At 38.7% G+C, this 22,532-nt stretch overlaps 1 protein-coding gene across 4 annotated transcripts in view; it reads right to left on the reverse strand.

Moving 5' to 3' along the window:
• Window positions 1-22,532, reverse strand: part of LOC117397932 (leucine zipper putative tumor suppressor 1-like) — a 47,096-nt gene that overhangs the window by 3,879 nt on the left and 20,685 nt on the right. The window contains exons 1-3 of one of the 4 annotated variants that reach the window (XM_059013636.1): window positions 9,095-9,416; window positions 3,386-3,854; window positions 285-1,139 (exon numbers count right to left, since the gene is read on the reverse strand). In XM_059013636.1, coding sequence (XP_058869619.1) covers window positions 285-1,139; window positions 3,386-3,736 — 1,206 coding nt within the window. In that variant the 5' untranslated portion in view covers window positions 3,737-3,854; window positions 9,095-9,416. Of the gene's footprint in view, window positions 1-284; window positions 1,140-3,385; window positions 3,855-8,982; window positions 9,417-22,532 lie in introns of those variants that run through there. The other 3 variants (XM_033996900.3, XM_059013634.1, XM_059013635.1) reach the window with 3 other exon arrangements.

Genomic DNA, 22,532 nt, shown 5'->3' on the forward strand with positions numbered 1-22,532 from the left:
CCATTTAGAGAAACCCTAATTATTAGCAAACCGCAGCATTGCCAACAATGAAGTCAACACAAAAGGTTTGGAACAACAATAGCACTGTGGTCACGAATCAGCAGCAGGCAGGTTATTATGTTACTGTGGCACTAAAATGGATTACTAATGTGAATTGTGTGTAAATACCAGTTTTATATTAGTGGTATGTAAACATATGAACCACATTTTGTATTGACTTATGAATGGACCTCCTCAAATTAAGGCAGTATAAGGAACTCAAGACAAACCATTCAATCACTTACTTCCCACTGTGTTTCCTCCAGTGTTGGCGCCATTTGGGTCTGCCCCTTTTCATAGGACTTGAGCTTGACCTCTAGCAGGTCTCGTTCCTGGGCCAGCTGGTTCAAATCATCTTGGAGCTTCTTCTTCTCCTGCTGGAGCTGGAAGACCTGGAGCTGCATGACCTGCTGAGCTCGCACAGCCTTCTGGGAGACCTGCCGTAACTTGGATGAGCACCTCTGCTTCAGCCCTTCCATCTCTTCCTTACAGTACTTCTGTTTCTCCTCAAAGAGCTGACAGGTGTCTGTTTCTTTCTCCTCCAAGCTGACCTGCAGGTCCTGGAGCTCACTATCCTTCTCAAGCAGTTTCTGCTCCAGCTTCAGGATGAGGGCCTCATCGGTGGAGATGGGTGACCGGACGCAAGTGACGTTTTCGGAACAATGGTCCACCTGCCCTGAAGAAGGTCCACTCTGACCAGGAGAAGATTGTCCACTGTCGGATAAGGACATTACCTTGAGGCTGACAATGTTGCTGTCATTTGGTACGCCTGCGCTGCTAGTCTGGTTCATGTTTTGGGCAGACCCTCCAAACCTGTTGGGGAGGCCAGCGGAAGTGCTGAGGTTGTCCGTTTGGCAGCTGCCAGTTGTGCTGTGTGTTGGGATACTAGACATGGAGTTCCTACCAGAGTCTGACAAGGTCCCAGAGTGGTTGGCCTGCTTCTGATCCTGGTCCTTTAGTTTCTCAGAAGGGCTGAGTTGTTTGTTGTTTTGGACCTGTTTCAAGTTATTATGGCTTTCCATTGAGTGAACAGTGGAATTGCTATTCCGAGGAATGACTAGTTTAAATGCAGTAGGCCGTATCAAACCCTTTTCTGTTCCCTATTAGGGGAGAGAAAAGAAGTTGTTAATCTAGTCCTATGCATTGTCTTGCAGATCAATTTTTCAGAACATAAAGACATGTTTGAAACAACTGAAGAAAATGTCATTTGTTCCATCAAGGCTTTACATCATTATTTCATGCATGTGTTTCTGCTATGTTGATACTTTTATTCTAGTTGCTGTAATAGTAACTTGTTATACATTTCCATGAAAGTCCTCCATACCCACTTTTGTTTTACTATAGCTACAGAGAAGTTTATTAAAACTTTTTTTAACGTTTTCTGAAACATGTTCCCCAGTAACACTTGTCCGCTTTACTTTGTTATTGTAAGTTTTACCAATATGTCTCAAAGTTATGAAAAATTCAGTCTGCCAGCTGTAAATAACACACAGCAATCAAGATGTTAAAACTTAATTGCGACTCAAGTGAACGGCAATCACGTGCTTTCAACATGTGGTAATCATGAATTATTCAGGTAGTGAGAATAGTGTCTAAATCAATCTATGCATACAAAGTTCACTTGAACACAAAAGAAAAGATGGCTAATTATGATTGATTGCTTAAATAATAATTGATATAAAAGCAGGCACCTTCATGAGGAGAATGGGAACTATGGGAAGCTGTGTTGGTGGAAAACATTGTCAATATTAAGACACTATTATGGTATATAATAAACCTTGCAGATTGTTTCAGCCAATCAGGTTCAGAGTAGAGCATGAATTATTCCACAAGTACCTGTAGATGCCCTCTAAAAGCTAAAATTACTTTAGAATCTTAAAGCTTGCATTTCAAGTACACCCAGTCATAGAAATAACATAAAGACACATTTAAAAAGGTCTTCAAACATAAAACTATTGTTCAGTTTATAATAGCATTAAAATCCTCAGCTGCGGTCATTACCTGTGGATAATTGGTCTTGTCTTCTATTAAGCGCCATTTTCTTCAGCTCAGGACACCTAACTGTCGTTGCGGTCTATTATCTAGCAGGTAATGACCATTGCATCATCCATTAATGCTTAATTTTATAAGCCTCACAAACCACAGAATCTTTAGAAACACTGGATCATCAATCCGAATCAAATGTAGTGCGCCATAGTAAAATGTGTCTAAAAGTATGTTTCATTTGAATATACATGTACTGAAAGCATGTTAGATCATGGCTGAGACGAGTAAGGCATTGCAAAAACATGGCCTTACATACATGAGCAGACGCAACTACAAAATTACAGGCCACATGTACCATGAAAAGCTTTTATAGGGGTCAATAAAATGGCTAGGCTGGTGCAATAAATTGCCTTCAGATCTTGGTAGAAGGACCCCATCATGAAAGACCCAAGTTATTTATACTGCCTCCTGTTGCCTCTACACACACACACACCTGCAGCTCCATTAAGACAGATTGCATTGCTGTTTCATATTAATAATAAGCAACCCTTGGGTGAGAAAGGTAAGTATGTTGATTCAGCATTCTTGTGCAGTGACTTAATTCCTAAGACAGCAATATTTTCAATATGCCTAAGTAAAGGCATAAAGAGCCATTGAGAGGAGGTTTGCTCAAGCATGGCCCTACTGCAGCAAATCTTTCAGAAGATCAAGGTATTTCTATTCAATCTTAAGACTTAATGAAGCTGGCTTGACAGTATAAACCTTTTAGCATTTCAGTAAAGGGATGGTATTAATTTCAATCTCACTCAGTAGAACATGTGGGGACTGTATTGATGTGCCATGATTACATTCCTGTGGCTAATATCACATTTATCAGCTGATTTATAAATACTGTATAAATTATTTGAAAATAAACAGATCACTGTGAGGGTTAATTCCTGTTATACAGTATCTATCTATCTATCTATCTATCTATCTATCTATTCATCTATATCTATATCTATATATTTCTCTCTCTCTCTCTCTCTCTCTATATATATATATATATATATATACTGAAGAATGTTTTCTTAAGGACTGTTTTCTTTAAAAACCCATTTTGATTAATTAAATTAAGTAATTGTCATAGAGAAGATTAGAAGTTTATTTCCAGAACTATTTACACTCTTAAAAGAAAAAAGAAAATGTCTTAATACAGACATGTTTTCTGAATAGGGTGCAATGTTACAAAACTATCAACAGACAACTCAGGTACGGTACACCTACAATAAAGGAAGGCTTAAGGAGGCTTTGAAGGAACAGCAGCCATGTACAACACTGGAGACCAATATGCAACAGTGAGCTGTAATTCTTAACTCACCTTTTCGAGTTTTCCGGAGAACGGCACCAGTTTTGGCGGTGTGGAGCAAACAGCTTCCATTCCAGCTTGTGTTTTCTTCTCCTCCTCTCCGACGGACGGTTTTGCACCTTCGCTTTTGTGAGGCACTCTAGTTTTATGGCTCAATTTGATATAAAAGAAGTCCTCACTTTTTCCCAGTTTGGAGATGGCTTTGGTGGTGTTGTTGGTGGAGTCCTGGGAGAAACCATACCTCAGAAGGCCGTCGGCACCACGGCTTGATTTCTTGCTTGTCTTCTTCACTTTGTATTCAGAGGCCCGGCAGTGCTTGCTGTGAAAACTGTGTCCTGATATCAGGCTACTGACACTTCCCATGTTTTCTTGGCTCTAGGAAGTGCGAAAGTAAAGAGGAAGCTGGTTTTGCCTTAGCGGGAACTACATGTAGTGCATTCATAGCCACTGTGAGTCATCAACACGGCTTCCACTAGTGAACCTAGAATTAAAAGGGAAATGTTTTTAGCATGATACGTTAAAGAGCTAAACTGACTCATTGTGTGACCCTGAGCAAGTCACTTAACCTCCTTGTGCTCCGTCTTGCGGGTGAGACGTAATTGTAAGTGACTCTGCAGCTGATGCATAGTTCACACACCCTAGTCTCTGTAAGTTGCCTTGGATAAAGGTGTCTGCTAAATAAACAAATAATAATAATATACGACCAGGAACAGTTTGTTGTAAGAAAGTTGTATGTAAAATTAGTTGGTGGTAATATTGATCAAACCTTGAAAGGTAATACTGGGTGTATAGTTTAGTACTAAAATACATGTAAGAAGAGATGTCATCTTTTGCAGTTTGAGGGAGAGGACCGTGAAGTGAAGCTGCTCAATCTATGCAAAATGACACCCTGCACATATACATATGAACTTATTATAAAAATGAAGATTGTACTCATGAACTAACATTTAAAAATACTATAATAAAATGATATCCTTAAAATAGAGTTTATAATCCTTATGTAATAAGTAAATTAGTTCAATATTTCAAATAAAACACTGAATATAATATACACATCTTACGATGCTCTTGTGTAAGCCATGTCTGTATTATCCAAGTATTTCAGTTTATAAAGGTACCCGTATAATTGATGTGACCTTGGTCTGGAAATGGCATGGGTTTTTTGATTGCGTTGCTAGGCTGGGTTCACTAGCTTGAAATGGGATTGACCTCCTGGATCCAGGGGTCAGTAAGCCTGTAGAGGTCATTCATCACCCTGTAAGGTATCACTTGATTGATATTGACAGGAAAGATCTAGAGCCAGGAGAAAGACTAGCTGGATTAACTAGAGATAAACTGCCATGTTCCACAGCCATGCTCAATGTAAAAATCTGTCTTTACCAGTAAAGCCAAGAAAAGATTTTGTTTTGTTCAATACCTCGAGCCTTTCAGCTTGCACTATACTAAATTATAAATACTGAGTACTGCATAAATAAAGGGGGACTCATGACTAATTAGCAGGACAGGTGAGGTGAGAAGGGAAGTTCTCCTAGCTGCTTCCTAACAGCAGTCACTGTGGCACTGACCATGAGCACTATATTCACAAGCACTCCCAAAACAACAAAAAAACAAACCTATAGACAGATAGATAGATAGATAGAGATAGAGTGATAGATAGATAGATAGAGTAGATTGATAGATATGTGGTCCTTCACATATAACATGCATTTTTGTTTGCGGATAGAAACACAGTGTTGATGAACTCGTGAACTTAGTGTTAATGCATGCAAGTCATGGGTAAAGAACTCATAGTGTAGCAGAGAACTCCCATGAAAAGTATCCAGACAGACCAGCGCTTGACAGTGTCCCAGGGAGTTGCAATTTACCATGTGCAAGGCCAATGGAGAATGTCGATAGAAACATGTTCTTTAACAGAGGTGGCCAAACCGCAGGTCGCGAGCTGCATGTGGCTTCCAGTGAAATGCTGGGTGACGCATACTTTGCGGCTCCAATGAACTGAAGAAAGAATAATAAACAAACACGAAAAGAGAACAAGCAAAAATAAACACAACAAGTTTATTATTTTGTTCTCTGTACTCATTCGTGTTTATTATTCTTTCTTCTCTCTCTCCTGTTTCTTTGAGCCTTCAAGGATATTTCATCACTTGATGACCTTCGACACCGCACGCCAGATGTGCAGTTGAAAGTGAATTTCATAAGTTTGAATGAAGTGCTTGTTGTTTCGTGGAGACAATGGCATTGAGCAAACCATCAACAAGTAATAAATGAAAGTATGCCTTAAGTCAGAATGGAAGAGTTTGCTTTCAGTGAAAACAGCGGTAAACCTCGCTGTCTCCTCTGCAACAAATTGCTTACAAATCACAACACATTTTCATCTGAATATCCTCCTGGATCAGACTTGAGAAGAAACAAGTTGGCCTCTTAAAGCATGCCTCAGCAGTCAGAAGATGCTCCTTTTGGCGTTCAGTAAAGAAGCTGATGTAACAACTCAAGTGAATTTTGTGTGGCATGAATAGGGCTCTTCGTTTTCGGTTTTTATTTTTGGTCACGTGATGCCCCTTTAAAGTTATATTGTGCCGACTCTGTTTCTTAATTAAACTCTTAAAAAAGTGTTGGTTGTGAAACAAGATCACTTTAGTTTTTTCTCCCTTAACTTGAATGAGACTGTGATTCTGTTTAATTGATAATGTGAAAAAAGGCAGCTCCTTATTTTTAAGTCAAACCGAACACAAAAAGCGAGTTCAGTTAATGCTTTTCCCGGATTTAAAATCTTAATGACTTGTTGCAAAAATGTTAGAACCTGTTTTGCAAATAATAGTTTCTTCTTAATTAATTACGATTTAATTAAATACATTTAATTTCACTCGCTGTTTGCGTTCAGTTTGTATTCAAAATAAGGAGCTGCCTTTTTCTTTTTACATTATCAATGAAACATAATCACAGTCTCAATCAAGTCACGGGAGAAAAAAACTAAAGTGAACTTGCTTCACAATCAACACTTTTCCAAGAGTTTAATTGAAAGTCGGCAAAAACAAACAAAAAACAACAGCATCACGTGATCAAAAAAATAAAACCGGAAAACGAAGAGTCCTAGCATGGAATATCGGTCGTGCAAAACGTCCTTATTCGGATAAATGAATCTTTTTATAAAATTGGAGTGGGTGCTAGACTAGAGAATGCATGTTTAAATGTTATATATATATGACCTGGACGGGAAACGACGTGGCATCCACGGATTGGAGGAGCGGATGTACTCGTTGACCAAGGGGTCATGGGTGACGTTATAAAAAGGAGACTTAAAAGACCAGAAGGATAACCTGTATTGCGAAACGTGAGTACTTTGTTTGTTTTTTGTTAATAATACTGTTTGCGATTATTTGGACGCCTAATACGATCCGGAGCTGTTACCAAAGGCCGGCACTAAACCCGGATCAACAACACTGCACTTTTGTTTGCACTAAAGAGCTGTATTCACCACGAGCACTAGAGCACACACGGTGGATTAGTGTTGGTGTTTTGTATGTGTTACGTGTGTGTGAACTAAAAACAGGACTGTTATTATTTCGGCCGAGGCCAACCCGCGGATTACAAATAAGCAATACACGCCGCTGTATTGCTTCATTACCATTGTTATTATTTACTGTTATTTTGCCATCAGGCCATTGGATTTGAAAAAAACGTTACCTTCACCTGCACATAGTTAACCACTTTTCCACAGTTTCGTATAAGGTTTTACCTCAGAAAAATCAACTTCATATTTGAAGTTAGGGATGAAATCCTTTTATTTTTTTTACATGGCCTGTTGTTTATATATCTCCTGATATAAGAAAGCAAGGCTTCAGCTTAATCTTTTGGACTTGCAGTTTGGAGGAAAATATGAATTTATTAACAAAAGCGAATGTGGACCCAGCCAGTATCAGTGACTTTCTATTTCCCAGACACAGTGCAATATATTTCAGAGTGACATGCTCTGAAATTGCAGCCCTAGCGACAGAGTATCAGGCTTGGCTTCCTACCTACTTCTCAGTGTGACTGCAGGAGGATCTTGGTAATCATAATCACTGTAATCAATAATTGTCCATGAATATTTAATTTACACCCTATCCTCTGGATGCATGTGAACCCAGGTGGTGCTAGCTGTGGACTACAGCCCACTCGGGACTAAGCTAAGACCCTTTCAAGTCATCTCTCTGGTGACAGAAGCTAGAAAGTGGCTTCCAGAGCACGGCTTACAGCATCACCAGCATCTGCTCCCTGCCTTAACTGGGCATATATAATACTTATTTACTAGGTAATTGTACCCAGCTTAGAAGAACATCCTTGCTTTTAATACATTGGCTGTACAGTGTATTTCTTTTTCTAAAGTGCTTTGATAAGATGACGTATATGCTCTTGCTATTGCAATTATAATACCTGTGTATTAACCTGAAGAAAAGCCACTTACTGCAATGTGTCATTAGCCCCCTTTAAGCACCAGGGAGAAAAACAACCATTAAAGATACAATACTCAAAACAAGCATCTGTGGATTTTAATTCAAGGGCTGTTATTGTTAAATGTGACAGTTACTACTGTTCTAATGTGCTAATGACAGTTTGGAATAAAACACTTTGTGAATCCCCCCCTATGTTTTTTTTATTGTTCAGGTATTTTGAATAACATTTTGGAAGTCTAATGAAAAATACTTAAATGCAAGTAGCCAAACACAAATTGTACAACCCAGTTACTAAATAGCAAAGTGCAAGAAAGCATAGTGAAAGCCTGGTAAAGCACTGGTAAGCATTGTAAAGAATGAGGTATACTAAAATATATTAAAAAAACATGGCAAACCAGGGTAAACTATGTTAAATGTCATGGGACAAGCGTGGTACAACTGCAAACATGCCAGGGTAAACTTTTATAAAGGTATTTGCAAATACAGACGTTTATATATTTGTCTAGCATTGACTATTCAGTACCCTTTCCCACTTTGAAGGTGATGAGGCAAACACAACATCACTTCGGAACAACTGCTTGTCAACTCTTCACAGTTGCCCGACAGCAGGGATCTGTCAATAGATAGCTATACAGGATGCTTCCTGGAGCAAACAGACGATGAAACAAACCCAATAACATTCAGATTTTATTACTGGCTCTAAAATAAACTGCACTGGCAAAATAGGGGACCTTGCATTTTGATTTTTTTTTTGTGTGTGTTTGTTGTAAGTTCATGCTTATACAGAAAAACAAAAACACACACATTGCAAAATGCCTAAATAAGCATTATACTATAGAGATTGGATTTTTACTCAAGTAAAAAAATAATTTACAAATGTTTTGCACTTATTTTATTAACACATAAGCTTTGTTTTCAGATAATCTGTACTGTGTCACTTTATATTTAAAAACAAAGTACTTTTTATATTTAAATTGTATAGTACATGAGTACATTTAAGAACAGCATCACCTTTACTTAATATGACAAAAATCATTAATTAAAAAAAAAAAACACAACCTAAAAACATCAGTGGTAAAATGAAACTTGTTTTCATGACACAATGCATACACTCTCATCCATAATAAACATCTAAATCTAAGAGCCGGCTAAAAACAAAAAGCTTTTCAAACGTACTTACTGTACAAGACCCTGGGCCAGACAGCCCTGTAACGCTCCTCTCTAAATCCAGAAACCCGAACACTTCAAGCAAGAATATCAAGCAAGCCTGAAAACGAGACCCTCTTACTGTTAAGCATCCACTTGATGTGCCTAAAAACGGCAGTCCTTCTCTTCTTTAGGAGATCCACACATGTGCAGTGGCCCTGACTGAACCAGTTTCTGAATATAACAGGCTGCCAGCAGCCAACCAGCCAAACACTAGCATGCACTGGGGAGGGAGGGGAAGCTTTCATTCAACAACTACAATTTTGCATAACTGACATGTAAATGCAACTGGGGGGGACTTTGCCCCAGGGGATAGCACACTTCTTTACACCCACATGTGCCACTAAAGTGATTAACTCCTTGTTTAACAATACATTTACTTTGCGTCTCCCAATCGGCACACTTTGTAACCCCCCCCCCCCCCCCCCCCAGCCCGACGACACCACACCATTCTTTGTAAGTAATGAAACGGCACAGATTAAAAGAAGCACGTTTCTCTTTGTCTGTTTCTCAGTGCTGTTTCTGTGGAATGAGTCCACCTGCCCGTATCTATCTATGAACAAACACATCTTTATTTACTTTTAAACCTAAATGGAGGCCTTCACTCCAACACTCAATCAACAATTCGGAGGTAACGTTAAGAAATGGATGATAAGAAGGCTATTGTTTTCATCATTGTGAGTTTTACCTCAGTAATGTACATACCTGTATAGGCCTACATGCACAAATGGAAAGTACAGGCTCTTATTTTGCAGTTTTCCCAGGCTTTTCCCATGGTTTTACTATGCATTTCCCATAGTTGCAATCTTTTTTTATTTTGTATTCTGTATTTTGTTTTACCTTACCTCTCTGTGCTTTTAAATGCTTCCCTATGCATGACAGGGCTTTCACCATGCTTTATAACATTTTGTTATGCTTTTACTTTGTTAAACTTGTATAAGGTTACTTCTAAACACAAGCAAGCTGTATAATGTTTAGTAGCATTTGTATCTTTATATTATGAGTAATCTAGTTTTAAATAAATGTTTTAATACAAATTGAGGTCCGCCATTGGCCAGGCCCGGTAATTTGCATGCAACTTGCCAAGCACACAGGACACTGTAGGGTGACTTGGCTTTGGCCCGTCTGGATACTTTACGTGGAAACTTAAGAGCATTTGCCCATGACTTGCATGCATGAACACCAAGCCCACATGTTCATCAACACTGTATGTTCCTGTCCTCCGTGACTGTATTTGTAAATCAAATAAAAATGTATTTTCTGTAATAACGTAATATGCTTTTTTCCCCCAGGTGATACCATTGTTTAAGAATCAACTAAATACTGTAAGAAGGATTTTGTTTGTGTTTGATGCAGCTGGCCTGAATTCCAGAAATCTGTTCAGCCAATCGGAGGGGTACGTTTAACAAGAGTAGCCAATCAAAATAACGGTAGACATCATATACAAGTCATATTAGCGCTATCCCTTTCAAAACATAGGTGAAGTTAACTCATGTCACTACTTCAAATTGAGCACAAAGAGGAGGACAAGATACATGGAAACTGATTAAAGGTTTAGAACAGAAGGTAGGAAGCAAATTTTTTAAAAAAATCATGGAATAGCAAACCAGCAATCTAAAACATAAAAAAAGATCCTCTAAGGGGCAAATAGTGTGCTATGAAGGGATGAGCATTGATGGGCCAGACAGCCTTTTCTTGTTCCAAAACTTTTCTTATGTTCTAATATAAAATATCTTTGAACCTTGTCAACTTGGTACCATATCACTATGTAATGCATTGGCATCTCAGCCCATTGAATTGAATGCAAGGGCTGGATGTGAACCATCAACTGGACAGTTCAATGATGAACGTCTTACCATTCAACTAAAGATCAAGCTACGCAGTCGAGAGGCAAGTGCGTGTTATATGCTGATGTTAGTATTATTAACTCATCGGCCGCTAGGAGCAGATCATTACAAATACAAAGGTGTTACAGTTTCACAAACACGGTGTAATAAATCAACATTGTAGCTATGGCTAGGTTTATTCATGCTGGTATCTGAATGGTATTTTTAAAACTTTTCTGTAAGGTTGTAGCTAACCCTTTTCAATAATGCTGACACTTTAAAAACGAGTAACAGATTATTTAATTGCTACTGTATTTGATTAATTGTATGCATTTTTAACTCATGCTGCTGTAATTACATTCCGTACACTCAGCAGAGAACTAAGTCATTAAAACAAATTGAAGTCTTATAATTTATCTTTTGAAAGGAGTTGAAATTGATTTGGCAAGATGGTGGAAAAAAACCCCATCAAATGAACAGTTGAATCATCCCAAAAGAAAACGGTTTCAATTGTTTCTCAGTTGGGATTCTTAATGTGCTCTCTGCTACAAGGTAGCAAATGATTCTGCACAAAACATAATGATTAAGGTGGTTTGCTACAGTTCATGACAACAATGCCAGCGGAACAATATCGATATATTTGATATAATGTAACATACAGTACTTCTCTGTATTTAAAAAAAAAAAAAAAAAAAAAAATCTGTTATTGGCTATGGGGAAATACAAATTCATGTCTTCTGAATACTGTATTTTTTTACTGTATCGGTAAATTTTCTAAGCTATTTACTCCTCATTATCATAATAAGCACATTTTCTTAAATACAAAAAACAAAGAAAAAAAACCCAATAATGTAATGGGTCAAAAGCAGTCTGATTGTAAAAGATGTGTTTTCCTTTCAGGGAAAAACCGTTCTAATGAGTAAATTGCATGGAGAATCTAGCCCTATGTAAAGGCCACATAACACTGTATAACTACATGCAGAATTCTTCAGAATTATTTAGAAAATATTAATATAATTATTGATAACATATTTTAATCATATTTCTTAAAAAACAAAAGTATAGTAATTGATAATATGACGTTTCAAATGGCTTATGACGTAGCCACTCACTTAAAAATTTTTCTCATAGTAAAAGCATAGCAGTGTAATAAAGCATAGAGAAACTATGGTAAAGCATAGGTAAGCATTGTAAAGCACAGAGGGGTATGGTAAAGAATTGACAAAAAACATGGCAATCCATGGTAAATTATAGTAAACGCATAACTACAAAATGGCTGTGCAGTTTTACTGTGATAAATGTTTTATAAATAATATTATTTTTGCAGATTGTAGTAACACATGCTATTACAGCAATATTATGAATGATTTTGAAACTTATACAGTGTTATTTGGCCTTTCTGAAGGTGTTTTGGATGCAACCTACTGTAGAACTAAAATTTCTCTAGCAAAAACTGCATGTGATTTTTCCAATCCTTGCTATAGCAAGTGCCACTTCATGTTATGTGATAGGGTTGAACGGTGCCAACTGTAGCAGAGCTGCTTAAATACAGGCATTTTTATTATCTTCTTTTCCTCAGAAACAGAACCAATCACTTGATCTGCCAACCACAACAAAAATCTACTGACAAAATAATTAGTTTCTGAGGTTCAGTCTTTCTGAGGAATTTAATTAACTTGAAGCTGACAACAATCTGTGAAAAAACGGCTGGTGTAATTGTTGTGAAGAGATATATAATTGCCCTTCCTCTCTAAAGAAGTTGCATCACCCTATAGAATTAATGCATTTTGATTCATAAAGCTGAATGAAACCTGCTGAATAATGTTACGTTAACATTGAATTACATACCGCTTTGTAGTTTTCCATATACTTGATGAAAAACTGACAATTTAACAACTTGACATTTAGAAATCCAACATGAAATACTGTACTACTATTATGCCTTCCAGGAGACTTTTGCGATATCCTTTTGTAGTTCTTTACATGATGTTAAATAATGTTCATGTATTTCATTTTTTTTTCACTTAAGTCTCAATCCTAAAATTCAGTGATACAATAATTGTGGCCTATACTGTAGGTTTTAAAAGTCAAATGATATCTGGTAGGTTACAGAAATGTATGTTAGCAATTCATGCAGTGCTGCACGTCCATGCTCATTTTACTTGTAAATGCATGCATACATGTATACACACAAGTTTCTACGCATTCATACACAAATACACACAAACATATTGAATCTAAGTGATACACCAGACCTAATTCTCACAGTCTCAATTCCCTTTCCCCTGTTTCATTGTAAACAAGAACCTGTCCTCTGTTTGTCAAACCCTACCTCCTAAAATAAAAGATGTAATTGATTGGATTGATTCAGTGACCAGATGCATGACATTCTCGTAAGAAAATGTTTGTTTTAGACTCAGGGGGACTCATGCCTCAGGATAGCACAGCAGGAGCCAGGATTTGGCCCTTAGTTCCAAGGGTCTCAGCTTCATCAATCTTCCACCGTTAACCAGATAACACAACAACAGGGTCTGTAAAAGCACTGGTGTGTTCCAGTACTATTATCTATAGGCAAGCTAAGGCACATGACTCACATCTCTTCACATTGTCTGATTCAGTCAGTAGTTTTTTTGATACAACGAAAAGAACGTTAGGAACGTCTTCTAAAAATGCTGATGAGGACGCCAGCAACAGTGCATCGACTACGAATGTGGACACAAACACAAACGAAGCCACTCGCACATAGACATGGTAAAGTAAAGCATTCTGACAGGATGCAGAAAGACACTGTGGAAATACTTGTAGAAATTAGAGAAATGCATTACATATTATATGTGTTACTAGAAGTTCAGTAAACAAACAAAATATAACTACACCTTTGCCTATAAGATGGGAATTTTGCTGGCAAGTTATTGCTTGGAAGTTATTTCACCTTTAATGGAACTACTGTAACATATATTTAATAATTAGTCTGAGACATTCTTTCGAATGTAGAGTTCATGTGCACCGGAAGTCCATCTCCCCATAGCCTTGATTAGGTGTGGAGCAACGTTCCTGGAAGCAGCAGAAGTTGCAGCGCCGATCCTGAACGATGTCCAGAGTAGTTGTCGGGAGGAAGCCGAGCGTGAAGGAGACACCGACACGACTATCCCTTCCGGGGTGAGAAACAGGATCCTGGTTGCTGGCCGTCGGACACAGAGACAGATAGCTGACAAGAGCAGAAACAGGACAAATAATACAATGTGTTTTTTATAAATAAACATGCACACCTTTCTTTTCTTGGTCTGATTTTGAATGTTTTAAAAGTAAAGATTACGTGACCTGGGATTGATGATGGAGCTCTCCTATGCAGAGGTTTGAGGATGGGTCGAATGACTGGTTCCAGCATGTGATTTCGCCGCATCGTAGGAATCCACAGAAAGCCGAGACGAACATTGCTATCTTTGTATGGAGAAAAGCAGCCTGAGTGTAGAGTGTTGATCATGGATTCCAGGACTTCCTCTGTGATAGGCAACTTGGAAGATGAAGGTTTGGAAGTATTTATTTGAATCGCACGGAGCAGCATTTGTATCCGGGATGGGGGAAGGATAGTGATTCCGAGCAAACGAGAGTGAAACTGTAGCCCTGACAAGTATCGGCGTATGGTGGAAAGGGAGAGATTGCATTTTAAAAAAGAATAAATAATGAATTCTATGATGGAAGATTCGGAAATGAGGCATGAATGTGACAGGGAGCAATATTTGATGTAAGACTGCCACCCTGTATTATAAGCAGCTCTGGTGTTTCATGAGATTAACTACAGATTCAGATATCTGGATGTTGTGAGATTTGATACAATATGAGGTCCTTGAACCCTGGACATGGATGCGGTAGGGGGTCTCCTGAAAACATTGTGTGGAATTTCTGAAAATTAAAACAAGAGAGAGAGAGTCAGCGATTATGTTTTTTGAACCCGGGACGTGATTTGCTTGGATTCTAAAGTTTCCCAGCACTGAAACCCAGGTGAGCTTTCTCATGATCTTCATGATTGTAGGGGAAGAGGATCTGCCCTTAATGATAATAGCTACTGTAGAGAGGTTTTCACAATTAAATGTTATGACCTTTTTTGACCATTTATGTCCCCAGATTACGACTGAAACAATAATAGGATACAATTCAAACAACGCTGAAGATTGCTCTGTGGAAGGAAGGGATGAGATCTCGAGGGGCCAATTCCCATAGAACCACTTGGAACCTGAAATACCACCGAAGCCCCGAGAGGGGGCAGCATCGGTATAGAGACCGGGAGAGTCTGCAGAAGTAGGTAAGTTATTGTAAAATAAGGAAATGCCGTTTCAGTTGGAGAGGAGGTGGGACCACAGGTTGATATCGTCCCGGCACCCCGTTAACATGGTATTGTAATTTGAATACGGAAGCTGCTAGTTTTAAAGATAAGAAACAAATGAACATCCTTGTGGCATGATCCTTGTAGCAAAATTAAGATGACCCAGTAGAGAGGAGTTCATGTTTAGTACAAGATTTTCTGTCCTGAAAGGATTTTAAGACGCCTGAAATTCGATGCAATTTGTCTTGGGGGAGACATGCTTCCATTTTCTTGGAGTCCAGTTCAATCCCAAGGAATTCCAGGCAGGTGGTGGTACTCATGGTACTCCGAGATAGAACAAGCAGGGGGCTGATCCTTAAAGTCCACTAATAGAAAGACGTCTAATAGATGGAGCACGAATGGCAATTTGAAATTATTTAGTAGAATCCAACACAATGCTTCAGACAGTGAATTGAAGATGTGAGGACTGCTCCTACAACTGAATGTGAGGCGAACTGAGAAAAAGAATTGTTGTTTCCATTGAACTCCAAAGAGATGCCACTGGGAAGGATGAATGGGCATGACTTTGAATGCATCTGTGATATTAGCCTTGGAGAGCCAGGCACCTTGACCTGCTGTTTTAATAAAATGGATAGCATCATCGATTCTGGTATAGTGTAGAGAAAACTGATCAGTGGGAATTGTTGTTAATGCTGGAAACAGAAGCTGAATGAGGTGAGGATATATCAATAATTAGCTTTTTCTTGCCTGAATATTTGTGAGTTGCAACCCCCAGTGGACTATTACGGAATGACGGGAAGGGGGGTTCAAGAAAAGGGCCGGTCATGAAACCTTTGGAAGTTTCTTTCTTGAGCAAAATATCAACAGAATCAGGATCGTTTAGAGCAGATCTTAGATTACTGCAAACGTGGGAAACAGAGGGAGGAGTTAAGATACCAGCGGGGAAACCATCATTCAGACCTGAAATAATATAACTAACGAAAACTCTATCTGGGTGATCTATGAGAGCAACCGTCATCGCTACTATATTAATGGGGTAGACGGAAGGCTTAGTCATTTGCTGTGGCTATCGTTGCAGAAACTACAGATGTGAAGAAAAGTACATGGGCAATATGAACAGACATTCTCATTAAAGTTATTACAGATTTGTCTCCCACCAGAAAAGAGAACTTGCCTCCCTTGTTTGTCATTAGATTGGGCTGGGTAAATGAGCAGAGAAGGATTAAGAGGAACCCGTGACTGGGGAGGTAAATTAACTGAAAACTGAGGTTGGAACTACAGCTTGGAACTTCCGGCCAAACGTGGGATTGCATTTTCTGGTTTAAAGTGGACTAGGCTGAAAGGGGGCAGAGGTTAGTTCTGTGAAAGCTGGAGTTGCAAACCATACAAGTAAAAACTTTCAGACTGGCGAAGTGGCGACAAAATGGCTCATTGTCTAACTCTGATATTAAATGGTTCCAGAATTGCAGCGGCCTTAGCTGAAAAAGACTTGTGATAGTCGCAAAAAGCTGAACCTCCGTATCTCATAGACAAATCTGTCACAAGGCTAAGATAGATGTCCATCTCCTGACGGTGCATAGGAAATGCATCACAGAGAATGTCTCTGTACAGACTAAATGCAGTAACAAGTTCTGCCAAAGTAGGTTTTTTAAACAACCGGGGGTCTTTGGATTTTGAAACAATGGATACTTCTCCGCAGTCCAACACTCTGTTATCATGCACCTCGAGGGAACAGAGATGCAAAAGAACTAGATTTATGCCCCTACCTTCTTGAATTTGTGTACAGAGTTTGCTGGAGACTAAGGCTGGTCTGGGCAGCTGGGAAGCTGGGTTGAGGGAATCGGAGTTGGCTACTGCTGTAGAAAGATTAAAAGAAGGGCCGGAACTGAGCGGGCTTGAACAGGGTGCCGCAGCGGGAAGCTGAGATGGAGTGGCAAGGAAAGCTGATGCAGAAGGACTGAGAGGTACAGGATGGCGTTCAAGGTAGGAGAGACGTTTTTCCAGCCCAGAGACTGAAGCTTGCATTGTTTGCAGGGCTTGGAGGATGTCCGCGTTGGAGACGGAGTTGGCACGAATGGGGGACTTTAAGATGATGTCGGGGGAATCCGACCCGGACTGGGCTGCTTGAACGGTGGAGGCCTCGCCAAATGGAGATGGGACCGGAGACTTGGAGGTTGATGCTTCGGATTGATTTAGCAAGGAGATGAGATCCTCACTGGAAGCACCAGTGCCATAAGAAATGTTCCTGGAGTACAGAGTATTGAGAAGCCAAGGAATTGTCCTAATATTTCCTTTTTTCATTGGTACAGTGGGTTGAAGAGACAGCCGAGGCGTTCTCTTGTGGCTAGGTCAAACTGGAGTGGCTGGGCTCTCAATAGCCAAAACGCGACTTTCAGATCAAGGAGTCGAAACCATAGTGCCAGGTAAGCGTACTAAACAAAGAATCGACACGGGTTTGTGGGCAGAGAGACCTATTCAACTGGTTAAACTGGTAATGTATGAGATTGATAGGTAGAGTCTCCTTTAAGAAAGACAACACGTTTCCAATTCAGCAGACTTATGGATTCCCAAGCCCTTTAAAAACCCTTAGCACATTAACACACTTGGTTGTAAACTGAAAAAAAAAAAAAAAGCCAGTTTGTGGTCCCTTTTGTTCAGGACAGAGGTGGTTTAGTGTAATTATGCAGCAGCAGCTCTGAGTTGTGTTTTTAAAGATTGTTCCCTTCCACACCCTGCTGTTAAGCTCCTTATCTTCACTGTGAATGTTCATTAACACAGCGGCTGGCCTTTTCAGCTTAATGGAGCCGCTGTTTCCTTTTGCCCATACCTGCAACCTCACGGCGATGCAAGCTGAAAGCAGGTTATTAGGTTTAAGTGCACAACAAAAGATGGGGGGGATGGAGCTTAGAAAAATAAGGCACTTGCCTACTTGATTGCGTGCTTATTTAAAAGACAATGCTTTCCATTGACTGTGCTGTATTAACGGTGCCCTGGTGGAATTTTGTAAGGTTACGTAGGGCAAGGGTTTTCAAAACCTGGGTAGAATTAATGGAATTCCATGTTCCATACATCATGGATAAGGAATTGAGAAGTATGGTCTGACAGCTTAGTATAGTGCCAGTAAGCCCCTATGATAGTGTTGGCAGTTTGTTTAGCTTGGTCCACCTAGAACAGAAGTGACTGCTACAAGTGCAGGTCTACAGGGAAACACCTGCCATAACACTGTCAACAGGACAGTCAGGACGGCACCAATTCAACGTAACAAGGGTGTAAATTGTTCTGTCATCACTTGAAGCGTCAATGTTAGCACCTATTGTACAATCAACCATCTTTCAGAATATGTTAGAGCTTTTGTCAGGGTAGCAGCTGACATGCACCTTTTCGATATTACAGAACATATGTGCATAACAAAGGACTCAGTTATATGGGGGAGGGCCAGCTACACACATTTTGAAGTATTGGGGGTTAACCAGGAGTCAGAGTAAATCTTAATAGTAGTTAATAGCAATCACGTGATATTTGTCCTGTTGGACGAGATATTGTATTACACTCGATTATTTAATACTATATCATTGGGATTCCTTGGTAATGTAACCTTCATGCTCCTTTGGTCGTTCACTTCTGGCGATGGTAGTCTTAAATCATGTTTAACATCATTGAAGTAATTTTAGCTAACATAATAATTCCATATACTGTACCATTTTACACTTCAGTTAATGACAGGTCTCAAATGTGTAGTTTTCTTTAAGAAAACATATCATTTCATTTTAAAGCAGACGTCTGCTGCTACACAAGAAGAAGGAAGTTCCCAGTTTGCCCGCCTTGCCCTCCACAGGAAGTCTGGTACTGCTTTACTTCCTGGGTCATTTCACCCCAGCAGTGTCTTCTGGGTCAAATCATGGTACTGGCTGAAAGCAGGCCAGTCAATAAGGGAAGCAGCTGATTGGTTATTGACAGGAAAGAATCATGTGAAGGGATGGGAACAATTTCACCCTCCAGGTGAAATGACCCAGGAAGTGCAAGACAGCCTAACAGCATGTTTTACAAACAGAGATTTCATTAAAATGGTGTAATACTATATATCTTGTTTTAAATTGAAAATACAGTACATGTTTGCTAAGTACGTGGCTGTGCATGGTGGAGAAAAGGTATGGATTAATTTTGTTAGCTACAATTACTTTATTGTTAACTATAATACTGAATCATAGTTTCCTCAGTTGAGTAGGTGCATTTTAAAGAGTCTATCCTCAGGTACTACCTCCTGTGATATGCTAAGGGCTCTGCTAAACCTTCCCAATAATTTCTTATAAGCTGTTTCTAGTTTTCTGTACACTAATTTTATATTCAGGTGCTGTCTAATGTCTGGTGCATTTCTCCATGTGTTGTGTTCATGTGAATGCTAACATTACACTACAAGTACCATTCACTACATCAGTGGTGCTATCAAAATATCACATGACACAGACCTTTGTCAGAAAATGGTAACTTCTTAAGCATGGGTGAGTCACTAAACCAATGATTAAAATCAAAAGGGTTGGAGGTGCGCTTCAGGACGGAGGCCTTGTTAAATGTAAATATCTTTGAAGTAGAGAGAGAGAGAGAGAGAGAGAGAGAGAGAGAGAGATGCTGTCAATTGCAGTTTGATTATTTATCAAACCTGAGAAGGGGTGAGACGATTGTTATACAGTACAACACAATAATTACTAATGACGGTTGCTTATTTAACTGAAAATGAGGGATAGGGTGGAACAGACCAATAAGAATGTACAACAGTGCTAATACTGCAGCATTTTGGACACTGCTGAAAAGTATATTTTAATTCTCTGTCCCCTTCAGAGATTGGACTGAGACCGCCTGAAACAGCATTGGGGAACATTCATTCTCCAGGATGTTTTATTTGGTGATTTTTGTCAGCAGGTGTGTTGGTGTGAAAACCCCTCACTTGTAAATAGTGTTTATTTTGGTGGTTTATTTATGTAAATAACATATTTATTTTGTACTGGTACTCTCATATTCAGTCTAAATGAGCCAAATTATTCATTCAATGACAGTATTACTGTTATTTGACGTTGTAAATGTTCAATAGTTTTGTAAAATGTGTGCGTTTGCCAAACTTAGGAAAGTGTTAACTTTAAGCTGCTTAATAGTGTTCATTTCCATGTGCAGAATATCAGACATTCCAATTGATTTGGATCTGAAAACACAAGTAGTTCAGAGTAATGGGGGTTTGAATCTCTCGGTTCCTGAGAGAAGCCCAAAGCAGGAGGCTGTCTGGCAGAGAGTGCTGATACAAGCCTTGTTTAGTGCTTTGTGTGCAGAAACCAGCCACAATAGTTTAAGTATCTACTTTTGAAGTTTTTGTTTAACCTTTTTGTTTTATAATTTGTAAAATAAACATGCACTAACTGGGGCTTCAGCCCTTGGTGTGTTTTGTCCAATGTATTGTGAAGGTCCTTGTGTCAAGCCTTGCATCCTCACAGGAAGAAACTCAGATAAGTACGAGACAGAAAGCAAGATAAAGAAAAACTTTATGTGGTTTAAGCAATATATTAACCAAATACAGTTGAAAAAAGGAAAAGAAACACTGTAAAAATGTGAATAATCAAACATTAAGAGGAAAGCGGAAATGTAGAATTATTAACTCTAGTGTGTTTTACACAAATGTGTACATTTGTTTAGATATTTTATACTGACCCTACGCTAAAAAAAAAAAAAGTAAAAACGAATCTGTACAAATAAAATAATTCTGAATCATTACTATGAATTACATTTTACAACTACGCTGGATTGGGTCACTGTTTGCCCTGACCACACAAAGTGCTGGCGAGCGTCTCGAGGGATGCTAATCTAGTCAGGACATTTCACAATTGGTAGGCAGAGGATTGGTCATGATGAATTTGTCATTCATGTTCATCCCAAACATGCTAAAAACTGGATATAGATCTGGGGTTTGCAGGATATATATAGCCTCCCAAAATCTAGTTAATATTGGCCTGTTAGTTATGTGCTTAGCACTATTTAGTACAGAATGCAACACACATTGCAATTGCCAAGAAAAAAAACATTCATTATTGCAATTCAATTATACTTTGCTATCATGAAAGTAGCATTTCATCATAATTAGGCAAATGTTGTTTTAATTGAGGTTATTTCCTGTGAAACGCGACAGTTGTTCTAGGTTATTTAGAAGTGTAATCTAATTTTATCATTTGAATTTTAATTTGAATTGATCATTCCACCTGTTCCAACATTGTACCTCCTTACCATTCAGACTGCTAACATCTGACAAGATCTTCAGTTGGCAGGGGAAGTGTTTGTAGCTGTATTTATCCTTTATGAACCGACATGAAAAATGGGTATGATGCATGTTGTCGGGAAAACAGAATGAATAAGTTACACAGACCTGAGAAAAAAGCCCACTAAATTAGACAGAAGTTTTCCAGAAACGTATACTGCTTTAATGGTGATGTACAGGATAATGAATCCAACTATATTACATTGTAATTGAATACTGTTAAGTGGCTCAGATAGGTGTCTGATTGCCATGTTTAGAATTGCAGCTGTGGGGAATCCCCAGAACTTGTATACATTTTTAAAGCATGTGACCTGGTTACCAACATTGCTAATAAAGCTTGATATAAACGCAATATGTGACTGTTGATGTCATGAATGCGGTTTCTTTGTGGTGTGTCGTGGAATACAGCAGGTGAAACATGTTTTGATTGGCAGGAGGATCCTCAGAAGTCTATAATAGGATTTACTTCTGCTTTCAGCTTTCACTATATTTAGCGACATGATTTTAAGTGTACCACAGAGCAAAGCTGTTTAATTTTCAAAGCTGATCATTTAGCTTGAGTGAATCACCATTAAAAAAAAGCTCATCTGAAAAAAAAACCCAGAGCATTCGAGTCAAGTCGAAAAGCCTTGGGAGATTTTTGAAACTGGTACATGTGAGTATTTATTCACTTTGCATAGAATACATCCATTTTTCAATTATTATTATTTTTTTTTAATATTTAGATTATTTTAAAATATAATTGCATTGATTCCCTGGGTTAACCCCTAATTGAAATCTAAGCACATAATTATTTTCAACAAATTGGAATTTGTTGGATTCAGATAGGCAGACAGAGAGATAGATAGACAGATGCTGTTGATAGAACTAGATCAGTAGGTAGATTGACAATTATCCTTCAAAATGAACTTGAAGACTTTTATAGTGTGGTCTTTGCAACTGCTTAGGTCTGAATATTTTAATATTGGTGTAGGTTTGGCTTCTGCACGCTTTTGGGTCTGTGTTTTAGAACAGTACAGTACAGAACAGTAAGCAGTTTCTCTGTTCTATATGTACAGCGCTTTGGGGTGTCTCG

Source organism: Acipenser ruthenus, chromosome 46 (assembly GCF_902713425.1).
Source record: "Acipenser ruthenus chromosome 46, fAciRut3.2 maternal haplotype, whole genome shotgun sequence".
NCBI lineage: Eukaryota > Metazoa > Chordata > Actinopteri > Acipenseriformes > Acipenseridae > Acipenser > Acipenser ruthenus.